At 44.2% G+C, this 15,247-nt stretch overlaps 1 protein-coding gene, 2 non-coding genes and 1 pseudogene across 4 annotated transcripts; all 4 read left to right on the top strand.

Moving 5' to 3' along the window:
• The first annotated feature begins 4,061 nt into the window (after window positions 1-4,061).
• LOC109887679 (piggyBac transposable element-derived protein 4) lies at window positions 4,062-15,241 on the top strand. 2 transcript variants are annotated; one of them, XM_031791760.1, is made up of 10 exons: window positions 4,062-4,193; window positions 7,944-8,315; window positions 8,534-8,582; window positions 8,845-8,895; window positions 8,989-9,788; window positions 10,111-12,755; window positions 13,454-13,512; window positions 13,925-13,972; window positions 14,355-14,399; window positions 15,110-15,241. In XM_031791760.1, exons 5-6 carry the CDS (start codon window positions 9,604-9,606, stop codon window positions 11,894-11,896), a joined length of 1,971 nt encoding a protein of 656 aa, XP_031647620.1. In that variant the 5' UTR covers window positions 4,062-4,193; window positions 7,944-8,315; window positions 8,534-8,582; window positions 8,845-8,895; window positions 8,989-9,603; the 3' UTR covers window positions 11,897-12,755; window positions 13,454-13,512; window positions 13,925-13,972; window positions 14,355-14,399; window positions 15,110-15,241. The 2 variants fall into 2 exon arrangements, with proteins under 2 accessions (XP_031647620.1, XP_031647621.1); XM_031791761.1 differs by lacking the exon at window positions 7,944-8,315.
• LOC116354108 (small nucleolar RNA SNORD30) lies at window positions 12,521-12,592 on the top strand. Its single transcript, XR_004203511.1, has one exon. It is a non-coding gene; the product is annotated as a small nucleolar RNA SNORD30 (small nucleolar RNA).
• On the top strand, window positions 13,548-13,617 carry LOC116354123 (small nucleolar RNA SNORD31). The gene has a single exon (XR_004203523.1). It is a non-coding gene; the product is annotated as a small nucleolar RNA SNORD31 (small nucleolar RNA).
• LOC116354119 (uncharacterized) lies at window positions 14,966-15,039 on the top strand (annotated as a pseudogene).
• Window positions 15,242-15,247: the final 6 nt, after the last annotated feature.

Raw genomic sequence — 15,247 nt, 5'->3', positions numbered from 1 at the left:
TCTCTATAGCAGCTGGGTCTGGTCTACCTAGTTAATTGAATACGACACATTGTTCAGCGAATGGTAGTCTCGCTTGCCATCCGTCTCAAACCTCATTGTGTCTGCATTGTGTGATGTATTGTCTTCACCTTCTTGCCCTTTGTGCTGTTGTCTGTGCCCAATAATGTTTGTACCATGTTTTGTGCTGCTACCATGTTTGGTTCTGCTACCATGTTTGGTGCTGCTACCATGTTTTGTGCTGCTACCATGTTTGGTGCTGCTGCCATGTTTTGCTACTATGCTGTGTTATGTGTTGCTGCCTTGCTATGTTGTTTTAGGCCCCAGGCCCCGTCCCTGCAGGAGGCCTTTTGGTAGGCCGTCATTGTATATAAGAAATTGTTCTTAACTGACTTATGTTAATTTAAAAAAGAGAAAAACCTAAGCACTTTTTCCACATCTATCATCTTCCAGTTCGTTGGATAGAAAACATGAATGTCTCTAGTGGTAAACTGGGATAGTGCAGCAGAACACCACTGGATAGAATACCTGTATGTCTCTAGTGGTGAACTGGGATAGTGCAGCAGAATGCGACAGTCCTATAATTTCGGCCATACAGTGGTTCGGCAAAATTTGATCAGGAATTAAGACTATTAGTGTATGCGACAATGTATGTAAAAGGATTATTGGTATAAAATTCCTTTAATCACTCAGATGGATGGTATTTTCTGTGGCATTCAAAAGGTCTTCGTCTGACATTGGACATGGTGTCAAACAACCTTTCACCTGACTGATGCATGCTTTCCTTAAAGGAAAATTCCACCCCAAAACGGTCTTTTGGTATTTGCAAAATGCATCATATGGGGATTCGTGTATTTTGAAAGTTCCATATCTTGAGAACCTGATTGTTGATAAGCAAAACATTTTGGGACGATGTCACAATGGACTAATGAAGCAAATACCAGAAGATGGTTTTTGGACGGCGTTGTCCTTTAACTGGTTTCTGGAACTCCCTGGAAAACTGTATTTTATGCTGTTATTCTGTAGTCATGAAATTAAAACCTTTTCAAGACATGAAGTCAAACTGTTACACACCAACACTGACCATGGTGGGGTGACTGAATTTAATATACAGTTATACACCAACACCAACCATGCTGGAGTGACTGAATTTAATATACAGTTATGCACCAACACTAACCATGGTGGGGGGACTGAATTTAATGAACAGTGACACACCAACATTAACCATGGTGGGGGGAGTGAATTTTAATAACAGATGCATTGAAGTGAGGCACGGGTTGGCAGAAAACCAACCAACCAACCAACCAACCGCTGTAAACATCACTCAGTATGATGCTACTGTCTAGTAGCAGCCTAACAGATCTGACAGGTGTACGACACAGCAGCATCAATGAGTCAGCCAACTCATTTTCATTAACAACCGTAAATGAATTGGTTTGAGTTCAATCAAAACGCTGATGTGCGTTTTGGTTGTTGAGTCAATTAGACCACGGACATTTCAAGCTTACCGTTATCTTTCTAAAAATGTGTTCCTGCTTTGTGATGTCATCCCCTCCTTGTTGTTTGACATGACAAGCAGTACAGGGGCATGATGTCACAAACACACTGGTACCCAGACTAGAAACCAATTTACCCTGGTCCTGGACTGGAAACCAATTTACCCTAGTCCTGGACTGGAAACCAATTAACCCTAGTCCTGGACTGGAAACCAATTAACCCTGGTCCTGGTACCCAGACTGGAAACCAACTAACCCTGGTCCTGGTACCCAGACTGGAAACCAATTAACCCTAGTCCTGGACTGGAAACCAATTAACCCTAGTCCTGGACTGAAAACCAATTAACCCTAGTCCTGGATTGAAAACCAATTAACCCTAGTCCTGGATTGAAAACCAATTAACCCTAGTCCTGGACTGAAAACCAATTAACCCTAGTCCTGGACTGAAAACCAATTAACCCTAGTCCTGGACTGAAAACCAATTTAACCCTAGTCCTGGACTGGAAACCAATTAACCCTGGTCCTGGTACCCAGACTGGAAACCAATTAACCCTGGTCCTGGACTGGAAACCAATTAACCCCTAGTCTTGGACTGGAAACCAATTAACCCCTAGTCTTGGACTGGAAACCAATTAACCCCTAGTCCTGGACTGGAAACCAATTAACCCCTAGTCTTGGACTGGAAACCAATTAACCCCTAGTCCTGGACTGGAAACCAATTAACCCCTAGTCCTGGACTGGACACCAATTAACCCCTAGTCCTGGACTGGAAACCAATTAACCCTGGTCCTGGACTGGAAACCAATTAACCCTGGTCCTGGACTGGAAACCAATTAACCCCTAGTCTTGGACTGGAAACCAATTAACCCCTGGTCCTGGACTGGAAACCAATTAACCCTGGTCCTGGACTGGAAACCAATTAACCCCTAGTCCTGGACTGGAAACCAATTAACCCCTAGTCCTGGACTGGAAACCAATTAACCCCTAGTCCTGGACTGGAAACCAATTAACCCCTAGTCCTGGACTGGAAACCAATTAACCCCTAGTCCTGGACTGGAAACCAATTAACCCCTAGTATTAACCCCTAGTCCTGGACTGGAAACCAATTAACCCCTAGTCCTGGACTGGAAACCAATTAACCCTGGTCCTGGACTGGAAACCAATTAACCCTGGTCCTGGACTGGAAACCAATTAACCCCTAGTCCTGGACTGGAAACCAATTAACCCCTAGTCCTGGACTGGAAACCAATTAACCCCTGGTCCTGGACTGAGAAGCATATGTGTCTGGGAAACTTCCCCTAAAACTAGCATTATAGAACTGATTATGTTGTCATAACAACATCCCACAGAGCAGAGGTTGAGAAACACTGAAGCTTCTTCAGATGTGTTTTATTAATGCAACACCCAGGATGTTAATCTGCAGTGAAGACGCGTGCAGCGATGTCATCCAGTAGCCAGTCTACTCCGGTCAGTAGGTTCTCTCCTGTCACAGCACTGCAGCCGATGATACACCAGTGGTGGGTCTTAATGTCATCCAGACCCAGGGCCTACACACACACACACACAGAGTAATAGATGAATACAAGTATTAGACATGAAATCAAAGTTATCAAACAATGTTTTTCCAACCCACTGATGACAAAAACACAGAAATTGTGTGGGAGTCTGTGTGTGTGTGTGTCTGTGTGTATAGGGGGGTACTGTGTTCTCTTAGGTGTCAAACATTACAGTTTGGAAATTGTAAAGGATATGGTCACATGTCAAATGTTAGCAGACGAGAGAAGAATGATATTGAAGAATCTGTGAATTGAAAATGTTGCATCTGTGGTGGGGATCATACTCCAGACTTCCCAGAGTGCCCTGTTAGGGTGAAGGAGGTCAAGGTGTCAAAGATCAGGGCTGCTCAGCGGGTCTCCTATGTGGAGGCTGTGAAGAGAGTCAAAGGGGCAAGAGGCAACAGTGTTGACGATATAGCAGTGGATGCAATGCAACCAGTTGCTAGTGTTTTAAGAATTTGGTATTTTATTAAGATCCCCATAAGCTGTTGCAAAAACAGCAGCTACTCTTCCTGGGGTCCACACAAAACATAATACAGAACATCATTAGACAAGAACAGCTCAAGAACAGAACTACATACATTTAAAAAAAGGCACACATAGCCAGTTGATCTGGATAAACTCATTGTGAAGGTGGATTTTGTGGCATTTAATAGCCACAGTGATTAATTGTACAGGACAAGTGTCCAAGAAGCTGGATATCATTATATCTTTTGCATCTGAGAAGATTTTGAAGAAGCACGATAACAAGGACATATGTCACCAGGAAATGTCCTTTCCTCACAGGAGGCTTCTGGGGATGTGTTGGACCTGATTAGAATGAGGTTTTTACAGAGAAGCAGGTTGATTTTATTTAGTTAATTTCTTTGTTGGTGGTTTTTATGATATTTTATTTTTACCCAAATGTTTTACTTTTTTGGGATCCGTATTATCCACCGGCACAGTAGGTGGCGGAATGCACATTTAATTGTTGCGAACGCCATTATACCATAGAAGAAGAAGGGAGAGCGACACAACAGCTGGTCATTCATGGATTTTCATTCACGTGAGAGAGAGTTGTTGGAGTTTCTCCTCCGTGTGTTTAAACTTTCATTTACTCCTTTCAAGATGCCGATGACTCGGTAGAGAATATGCATCTCAGGTAAGCTGCATATTACTGAAATGTCTGCCATGCATGGTACAATGACTCACATTTGCGGCAGGAAAACGATGCAAGCGAGCGTTAGTTTGCCAACTGGCCAGTTTGGTGGTTTTTGTTATCACCTGGTTTACCACGTGTCATGTTGATGTTAGCTAGTAGGCTAGCTCCCCAGTTATTAGTGACTGCACCATCACTCTCTTACCGAATCAGCCTTTGAAGAATAAACTTCTTTACCAGATTCTGAGTAGCATTTGGCCCCTGATTCGACTGTCGTTGCTGCGCTAATGGCACCCTATTCTCAATAGTGTACTACTTATTAACATTGATCTGGTCAGAAGTAGTTCACTGTATTGGAAATAAGGTTCCATTAGCGACGATATCCGTGTCGGGTTCTATATGCCTGCACGTTGTCTGTGCCCAATGTTTGTACCATGTTTTTTGCTGCTGCCATGTGGTGTTGCTAGAATGCTCTTGTTTTAGGTCTCTCTCTATGTAGTGGTGTGGCCAGTGTTGCCAACTCATTTTCAGGGTAAGTTGCTAGAGGCAGGTTCATGTGACACAGAATACACAACCTTACTGAAATTGATTTGGCATTTTGTTCAGGTACAGACTCTTTCCTGTACTTCTGGCTGTACAATTTTGATTGATGCATGTTGATTGATGTAAGTTCTGTTCAAGATCAAACATTCGTGACCAACTATATTCATTGGGTTTGTCTCATCGAACCCGTACTACTGATGCTGCAGTCAGCCAACAATGATTTGCAATTTTACTGAAATTGCTGCTGCTTGTGCACGAGCTAAACGCCTGATGTTGACGTCACTCACAATGCACTTTTGCAGCCAGGCGCGTGTGTTGTGACACAGAGAAAATCGTTTGACATTTAGAGGGAAATGTGTACATTATATTAAACAATCCCAGCTCCCCTCCCCAGGAGGCTTTATGGTAGGCCATCATAGTAAATACGAGTTTGTTCTTAACTGACTTGCCTAGTTAAATTAAATGAACATTGCTCTGGTCAAAAGTTGAAAGGTAAACTAATTCACTTTTGTACGTCGCGCTGGTCCGTACAATTGACCTTATTTTAGCGCCCAGAAAACGTAATACTTTCAGATCAACTGTAATATCAATACCATTTGTAAAGCGCCATTTCTCTCCTTTCCAACAAAATGATGAGACCTTCATGATGCCCATCTCTGCATGATTCAAGAAGGCAATGAGCTCAGTCGGGTCTCTTTAAAAATAGCGGGTGGGGAAGCTAAACCGGCTGCGCCATCGCTCATAAATGTATTTTGTCCCCCCACACCAAACGGGATCACTACACGCAGATTAAAATATCAAAACGAACTCAACCAATTACATTAATTTGGGGAAAGGTCGAAAAGCATGAAACGTGCACTTGCTAGCTAATTTGTCCTTTTTAACTAGCTTGCTGTTGCTAACCCATTTGTCCTGGGATATAAACATTGAGTTGTTATTTTACCTGAAATGCACAAGGTCCTCTACTCGGACAATTAATCCACACACAAAACGGTAAGCCGAATCGTTTCAAGTCACCTCTCCTCCTTCCAGGGTTTTTCATATTTGAACTTATATGGTGATTGGCATCTAAACTTCCATAATATTACCACGACAACCAGCAACACAGCTCGTCTTTCAATCACCCACGTGGGTTTAACCAATGAGGAAATGGCAGGTAGGTACCTGCTTCTATAAACCAATAAGGAGATGCGGGACTTGCAGGGTGTCTGCGTCAGAAATAGGAATGACATCTATTTGAGCCCTTGGCAACGCAGAAGCTCATTGACGTGCGTGAGCAGTGTGGGTGCAATAATTGAATAACATACATTTTGGAATCTATTTTGCAACACTCACACATGTGACACGAGCGGTGTAGTCAGGGTATGATGGTGAGAAGAGATGTCATGTGGGGAAACTTCTTTTTTTTCACTCAACCTGTCCAACTTTAATCACCTTATCGCCTTTAAAATGTAATTAAATCCCTATAAAGAGTTGAAATAATGTTTCATTACATGCCTATTTGAAGGTTTGTTGAATTTGTATCAGTTTTTTTACGGCGGTGCTAAAGTGATCTTCAGAAGTAAACAGCGTCTTTTGAGAGTCATGCTAGCTTGCAGTGATGATGCAAAAAATTACTAGGTATCCCCCCTTATCCTGCCCCTTTCTTGTTTTTAAACGGTGAGGGTGGAGAGGGGCTGTAAGACAGAATGTTGCTTTATGCGTGCTGTACGTTAAACCATGACACGATGTAACATACATCGTCGGAGGGGGGTCAGCCCCCCCCCCCCCTCCCATCTTTTCTCCAATACTATAGAGCCAGTACCATGTCAATCAACTCTTGAATAGAAACGTTGTTCACAACCCAGATTGTGATGTCAACACAGTCACGTTAGTTTTATTTGCAGCCTCGTTTGAATGTCGCGGTTGCGCTCGTTTGTATGTAATAGGGTTAGCGTTCGTTACACGGTATTGGAAATAAGGTTCCATTAGCGACGATATCCGTGTTGGGTTCTGTATGCCCGCACGTTGCCTGTTCATAAATGGACCTCTGTAATTTTCCTCCTGGCTGTGTCCTGCTTCTCAGCCCTTCACCTTAAAGGGATACTTCAGGATTTTGGCAGAGGCCTTAATCTACTTCCCAAATCAGTGGATACAATTTGTGTGTCCATTTATGAGAGAAGTTAAAGGTAGTTTCATAAGCGAATATTAACTACCATTAGCGCAGCTATGAAGTATGTGGTTGTTAGCTAGCATGCTAGAACATACCTATAGACTTCCAGTCATTGTGCTAGCTTTAGTTAGCATTGGCTTGCAAAACTACATTTAACTTACCTCATACTGGACTCTGACATAAGGTCCTCTGCCCAAAATCCCTAAGTATGTCTTTGTGTGCACTTGGCAAACGGTCATGGATTCACAGCTAAATGGGGAAGTGCCCTTTGGGGTGGATGTTCAGCATGTGGTAACTGACTCGTAAGTGACTGTCTGTAAATGATGATCCTCAAAGACAAGAATGTCGGATAAATATATATTCTTTTGTGAAGGTAATCTTTGATCTGGTGGGCTCTATTTAAGAACCTTCTATCCTCTCATAGAAGCCAAGCTATAACTAACGTTATTTTATGATTCTCTCTATAGAATACCTGATTCCAGACCACGAGACTGATGCGCTTTGGTTGGTGAAATGTTAAGACACTGACATAATTTGAAATAGTACCCCACTTCCCTTTATAGTGCCCTACCTTAGACCAGGACCCATGTACTATAAAGGGAATAGGGGGTGACTTTGGATGCAGACACTTTCACCTTTTGGCTGACCAACTGTACAAGATGGCTTCTTGGAATGACTGTTTAGTTTCTATGGCTACTGGGACGTGCTACAGTCTCAATGATGACAATCTTCGCTCCCTTTGAACCGATGTGAAATGACATGAACTACTGAGTGACTGTATATCACCACAGTGGTGTGGGGGCTGTGCTTTGGCAAAGTGGGTGGGGTTATATCCTTCCTGTTTGGCCCTGTCCGGGGGTGTCCTCGGATGGGGCCACAGTGTCTCCTGACCCCTCCTGTCTCAGCCTCCAGTATTTATGCTGCAGTAGTTTGTGTCGGGGGGCTGGGGTCAGTTTGTTATATCTGGAGTACTTCCCCTTTCCTATTCGGTGTCCTGTGTGAATCTAAGTGTGCGTTCTCTAATTCTCTCCTTCTCTCTTTCTTTCTCTCTCTCGGAGGACCTGAGCCCTAGGACCATGCCCCAGGACTACCTGACATGATGTCTCCTTGCTGTCCCCAGTCCACCTGGCCATGCTGCTGTTCCAGTTTCAACTGACCTGAGCCCTAGGACCATGCCCCAGGACTACCTGACATGATGACTCCTTGCTGTCCCCAGTCCACCTGGCCATGCTGCTGCTCCAGTTTCAACTTCCACCTGACTGTGCTGCTGCTCCAGTTTCAACTGTTCTGCCTTATTATTATTCGACCATGCTGGTCATTTATGAACATTTGAACATCTTGGCCATGTTCTGTTATAATCTCTACCCGGCACAGCCAGAAGAGGACTGGCCACCCCACATAGCCTGGTTCCTCTCTAGGTTTCTTCCTAGGTATTGGCCTTTCTATGGAGTTTTTCCTAGCCACCGTGCTTCTACACCTGCATTGCTTGCTGTTTGGGGTTTTAGGCTGGGTTTCTGTACAGCACTTTGAGATATCAGCTGATGTATGAAGGGCTTTATAAATACATTTGATTTGATTATTACTGCTGCAGTTAGTCATCGATTCCTCAATCGTCACACTAATAAAATGTTTGCCTTTCATTCTTCAGGGTTTGAGTGCTGTGGTCCGTGCATTGCAGTGTGGACTCCAACATACTGGTAAGTTGTGGTTCTGAAACTGTCCCAAATGGCACCCTCTATAGTGCACTACTTTTGACCAGAGCTTTGAGGGCTCAAGTCAGTTGAAGTGCACTAGAAAGGGAGGTCTTTCCCAGAATAACAATCGTTCTCTGCAACCACATGATAAACCTTTTTAGAATCTCGTTTGTCTGAATTCCTGTTGATGTTAAATAGCCTGACACCCTGCTGAGTAAAGATCCCTTACTTGACTTTCTAGTTACGTGTCCATTTTGTCTTACAGTTGACTGTCCTGAAACAAGATGGCTGTTCTGGGCTGCTCTAAGCTATGCAGGTAAGGATCCATTCAGTCTAAATGGATATTTTAACACCAGTGTCTACTGCAAAGTAGTCTAGTTAAATGTCCTCTTTATTTTATTTTTTACAGTTGACTGTCCTGAAACAAGATGGCTGTTCTGGGCTGCTTTTAAACCTCTACAGGATCAGTGTCCTGAAACCTGGACAGCTGCTGCTCAGTATGTGACCTAGAAAGGCTTTCGAAACAACAGCCAACTTTTCCGGGACATCGACATGTCTTCTATCGTCAGAAAGCTTACATGTTTGTTCATCTAACTGCAGTGTCTAATTTTACAGTAGCTACTACAGCGGGACAAAATACCATGCTATTGTTTGGGGATAGCGCACAACAAAACACTTATCAATGCAACTTGTTTTGATACATTCCCCTCAGACATATTGGCTACACAACATGTCAATTAGCTTCATGAAGGTAAGCTGTCGTTAGGCACCAATGAGACCAGCGGTGTTCACTTGATTGACAGAGTCTTGGTCCAAGGACCACCTATCATTTTGAAAGCGGTCTAGCTAGATAGCCAATGAGCTGGGCTTTCCAGCGGAATGTGAACATCTTTTGTACTGCAAACAACCATCATGTTGCTGTGGGCAACAGTGTTCATTCTCTGGTGAAAGCAAACAGGACTCACGGTAGTTAATCATACTCTGTGGTTTGTTCTCTTCTGCAAACTGTTCTCAAAAAGGAAACATGGCTACTACTAGTGGAAAAGCTACATCGAAGTCCAAGTTTACAAATCATTTTGATGAGAACATTGTGGAAATTGACTGGGAGAGTGACACGGAACTAATGGATGAGGACTCCATGAGTGAGTCCAGTTTTGATTCCAGTGAGGAAGAAATGTTTTTGGAAGGAGAGGGTCCCCTTTTGGATCAGTAAGTAAAATAGGTTTTTGCGTCTCATGCGAATGCAGCTGTTTAAATGGTTGAGATATTTCTATATAGCTATATAGATCTGAGCCATACAATGTATTAGCATAGCCTATGTGTATTTTCTGCTGGCTATGACATGCTATTGTTTTTCAATGTCTTATTGCCTATTGGTCCACATGTTTCATTAGTGATTGTTCCCCAAACTCTATATAATATAGATGAGTGTTGTGCATTTTATGTGTTGATGCAGTGTTAACTTCCTGATAAAATAAGTCACAGGAAACTTGAGTTCTGAACATGTTGTAATATTTTTCATCCTCAATAGAGGTAGAGACTCCGATGACCTCTGGGAGCCATCTCCAAAGATACCACATTCAAGTCCATCCTACACTCCTTCAAACGTAGGAACTGGTTCCTCCAGTCTGACCCCTGCTGCTGTCTCTGGCTCCACACCCACCCGGCCATCTAGAGGTGTTATGAGTCCAGACCAGAAGCGGAGGAGGGCCGGTGTACCAGCGGCAACAACAACCGAGGGAGAGGACCGTTGGCGCACTGTGCTAGAGGATGATGTGGAGCCACGTCGACCAGTATTTCGACCTAAAAGGCAGCCAGGACCTCAGCTGGACATGACTGGAAAGTACAGCCCCCTTCATCTTTTCCAGATGTTTTTCTCCTTGTCAGTTCTTGATTCGCTGGTTTCTAACACCAACAAGTATGGGGCTAAGAAGCAAGCAGGCAAGAAAGAGGCCTGGAAGCCCATTTCCATCCAAGACCTGTACTGTTACATCTCACTGGTCATTTATATGGGGCTTGTGAAGTTGAAAACCCTGAAGGACTACTGGAGAAGCTCAAGACTCTACCAACTGCCTTTCCCCACAACTATCATGTCTTGTAAGAGGTTTCTGACTGTCTCGGGAGCGCTTCATATCAGTGACCCACAAGCTGACGACAACAATGACAGGAAGAAGGGCACAGCAGGCTTCGATAGGCTCTTCAAAATCAAACCTCTCTACTCCAGCATAGTTGAGGCCTGCAAGACCCATTTTCAGCCTTCCCAGAACCTGTCCATAGATGAGAGGATGGTAGCCTCAAAGGCCAGAATTGGCATCAAACAATATATGCCTAACAAGCCAACAAGATGGGGTTACAAACTGTTTGTTTTGGCAGATTCTGCGTGTGCCTACACTTGGAATTTCTTTGTTTATGAGGGGAAGTCCATCTCGGCCACCGGTATGGGACTTGGTTATGATTCCGTTATGAAATTATTGGAGTTTCCACTGCTGGGGAAGGGCTACAAACTGTTTGTGGATAACTTTTACACAAGCCCGACTCTGTTTACAGACCTGAGGAAGCTGAATGTATGGTCTTGTGGCACCATTCGTCCCAACGGAGTGGGTTTTCCCAAAACAAAAGTAAACGACATGCCTAAGAGGTCTGATAGGGGGACCATACGATGGATTCGGAAAGATGACCTGCTCTTTGTAAAGTGGATGGATGCCAGAGAGGTGGTCATGTGCTCCAGTATCCACAAATCGTACAGCGGCGATCACATCCGCAGGCGTGTGAAGGACACTAATGGGACATGGACCAAGAAAGATGTCCCCGTTCCAGCTGCTGTGAAGGATTACAACAAGAGCATGGGAGGTGTGGACCTGTCAGACGCGCTGATTGGCTACTACAATGTTCTCCACAAGACAATGAAATGGTACAAGACATTGTTCTATCACTTCATCGACATTGCTGTGGTGAATGCCTTCATCCTCCAGAAGGAGATGGCCAAGAGCTGTGGACAGACTCCCATGACACAGCTAGCCTTCAGAGAGCTGCTCATCCAGGAGCTTGCTGACTATGGCACAAAGACCACTGCAGCACCTTCTGTCCCCTCTACCTCTGTCCCCTCTTCTCCTGCCTCCAGTGATGTTCACCTGCCAAAATACATCAGTGCAGACCTGAATGTGCCTCAGGGCCAAAAGGGCACAGTAGGGAGGCGTCGTTGTACTATGTGCCACAGGAAATCTCCCATCACCTGCACTACTTGTGCTGTTACCCTCTGCTTTACAGCAGAGAGAAACTGCTATGGGCCTTGGCATCAGCAGCTCAATCTGGTGTAGAGGACTGTGGGTGTTCTAAATACTCTCGTTGTAAATAGTTGTTTGTTTTCTCCCTTTGTTTGTGGTGTGAACACTTCTGACATTAGATCAGTGTTGGCTGCTAACTTGGCCGTTTTTATCTTTTATCTTATATTTTCTTTTCTTTGCAGCCTCGTTTGAATGTCGCGGTTGCGCTCGTTTGTACGTAATGGGGTTAGCGTTCGTTACACGGTATTGGAAATAAGGTTCCATTAGCGATGATATCCGTGTCGGGTTCTAGATGCCCGCACGTTGCCTGTTCATAAATGGACCTCTGTAATTTTCCTCCTGGCTGTGTCCTGTTTCTCAGCCCTTCACCTTAAAGGGATACTTCAGGATTTTGGCAAGCAGTGTTTTTGGGAGGCATTTGATCAGCGTTCTCCTTGCGTCTCCTGTTTAGTAACTTTTATGTAGGGATGCTAATGATCCATTACGTTTGACATTCCTGGGACTGTGTTAACTTTTAGTATCAAAGCATATGTTCTCTATAGGTATGTACCTTAAAATGGACCAATTTGGGCACTTGGGTACATTTGGTAAAACTCGTGAGGGACATCTGGGGAAACTTCATACCAAATATTATGTAGTTCTCTCCGTCCCTCTGCTGAACATGATGAATATTCTCTTTGGAATCTCGTTCGTCTGAACTCCTGTTGAGAAAAGGAATAGCTGACTTCAGCAGAGGGCTACGTAACCTGTCATAAAGGCTACATATGTTATGTCTAACCCCCTCCTTGTGCCCTCCTCATATCTGGTCCCCACCAAGACCTTATCTTGAAGCTTTTGTCTTAGGTTTCCTCTGTATGTGGCTGAACAGGAAGCAGTGATTCCAACTAGAATGGTGAGTTTTGGTTAATGAGTAAGTTTGGAAATTGTCATGGGAAATGAATCTCTAGTCATTGTTTCTTAACCAGAGCCTCTGCCTTAGCCACAAGCTATAACCAGTCTAGTGCTATAACTCACTGCAAACGAGAGGGAACAGTTGATGTTTGGTAGTCGTGGTGACTCTGGCTCTTATTGATGACACGCACCGTCGACGACAGAACCTGCGAAGGTGGACCCACTGCCGTTGCTAGGGCAACAACGGGACAGCTGGTTGGGGTTACCAACTGTCTGATGGGACCAGAGACTCACACAAAATGGCTGTATGGCTTTGCATTGTTGATCCAAAATGGCCACCATTTGGTTTAATATCAAGAAGTATGAAATGCCAGTAGCAGCACAAATCACTGGGATGGATGGGCCACTCAGGATGTAGTCAGTTCATTTATATAGTCTTGCTTTACCATCAATCGTTTAAGCAGGATTGAAGTTGGAATACTGTCTTCCAAATAACTACATTCTTGTCTTGATGTACGGGGCCCTTGTCAACACCCATATTTAGTCTCTCGGGTGATTGTGCTGGTCTAGGATCAGTGGTCTTTTAGTTAGTCGTGTTCCCTCCCCAGCTGATTGGTTACCCCTCTGATCTATCAGACAATAAAGCAGTCTTTTAATGTAGTGCTGTTCAGCATGTTTATTTAGACTCCTCTCCTTCAGGTCCTGATGGTGGTACCAGACAAGTCACTAGAAGATGCCTGTTACTGAACTACCTCAAGGTGTGTATGATCGACTTGACTTCTGTCCTTTATAATGTAGAAGTGATGATTTCCGGTTACCGCCCCAGTCTGATGTTAAGCTGACTGATTGGTTACTGAACTGATCTATACTCTAGAGCAGTGTTTCACAATCCTGGTTCTTGGGACTGAGATGTAAGGCTTCGTTTAGACTGACAGCTCAATTCTGATCTTTCACTAATTAGTCTTGAATAATTAGACCCTAATGTTATTGGTGAAACTCTGTTGTTTCTGAAATACTCTGGGATACCACCTAAGCTTTGTTCTTGGGGGGGCAAACACTTGTTGCCAGTTTTGTGTCCCCAGGATTAGAATACACTGCTATAGACTGATCTCATGTCTGACTACAAGGTCTTACAATGTCACTTCATGGTTTCCTACTTCCTCCCTCTAGGTTTCTGCCCCTCTGGTTGAGGTCCTGGTGTCTGCAGGGTTTGGAAAGGTGTGTGACTTTAGACGGAATCTTAACGCTCCTTCCACATGAAGCATTCTGGAATGTCGTAAATGATGAAGTATCTTCTTCCAGTCAGGTGGCAATCCTGTCCTGTGTTCTGGGGCTGGATCAAGGTCTGGCCTCCCATCGGTCCTCCTGTGGGTTGGGCAGACACTGACAAGCCTGCTCTTGTCGAGGGGGCAGGGGTAAGGTGGGCTGCCTGCCTGGAGGGAGGGTGTCTGGGTGGGGGCTTGACCCCAGACCCTGGACCGCTGGCTGGATGGCTACAATGACTGAACTAGTGTTCTGATTTGGTTTCAGAATGTTCTGGATGTAGTCTAGTAATCTAAGATGGGGATTATTTGGTTTTAAAACTGTTCTGTTTGTTTAGATCTGGTTGGCTGCTGAAGTGTTGCTGTGCTGGTGGAGTGGGAAGGTGTGTAGGGTTATTATAATGCACTGAGTATAGAGGACATTAACACCTTCCTAATATTGACTTTACCCTCAGAACATCCTGTTGTCTACAAGGGGTCTAAGCGTTCCACAGGGATGTTGGCCCGTGACACAACTGTGGGTCGGCATTGGAGTCTAGTTAGATGGATGTCCTTTGGGTGGTGGACCAGAGTTGATACACATGAGAAACTGTTGAGCTTGACAAACCCAGCAGTGTTTCAGTTGATACAAACCGGTGTGCCTGGCACCTGCCATGCCTCATTCAAAGGATCTTAAATCCTTTGTCTTGTCCATTCACCCTCTGAGTGGTACACAATCCTTGTATTGTGGTTTAGAAACCCTTTGAACCTGTCTGTTCATCTACACTGATTTAACCAGTCACTTCAATAAGGGCTCGCTTTCACCTGGTCTGGTTAATGTATTGACCACTCAGTGGATATGTGTTGTAATGGGAAAGGGGGCAGATCAATATTAGGAAGATGTTCATGTTCTGTTGAATGTTCCTCTTGGATCATCACACTGACCCATTAATGTGTTCTACACTACATACTCTGATGTGATGAGTCATCATTACCGCCCCAGTCTGATGTAACGCTGACTGATTGGTTAATCTCTGATCAAGTCATCTCATACCTTGTGTATTAGTCCCTACAGTATCACCAGGGTTTAATTATCACACTATTTTCCCTCCAGCTCTCCTGTTTTACACCTGCAAGCCCTCTTTCACTCCTGATTGGTCAGCAAGGAAGTGGGGGAAACCAGGCCAAGTCAATTCAACCCTGTGACTGTGTTTTGATGTATAAATAAATCTACATATTAATGCTTGTCATA

Source organism: Oncorhynchus kisutch, linkage group LG16 (genome assembly GCF_002021735.2).
Source record: "Oncorhynchus kisutch isolate 150728-3 linkage group LG16, Okis_V2, whole genome shotgun sequence".
NCBI lineage: Eukaryota > Metazoa > Chordata > Actinopteri > Salmoniformes > Salmonidae > Oncorhynchus > Oncorhynchus kisutch.
The sequence above is the reverse complement of the archived record's forward strand: the minus strand, read 5'-3'. Positions and strand labels throughout refer to the sequence as shown.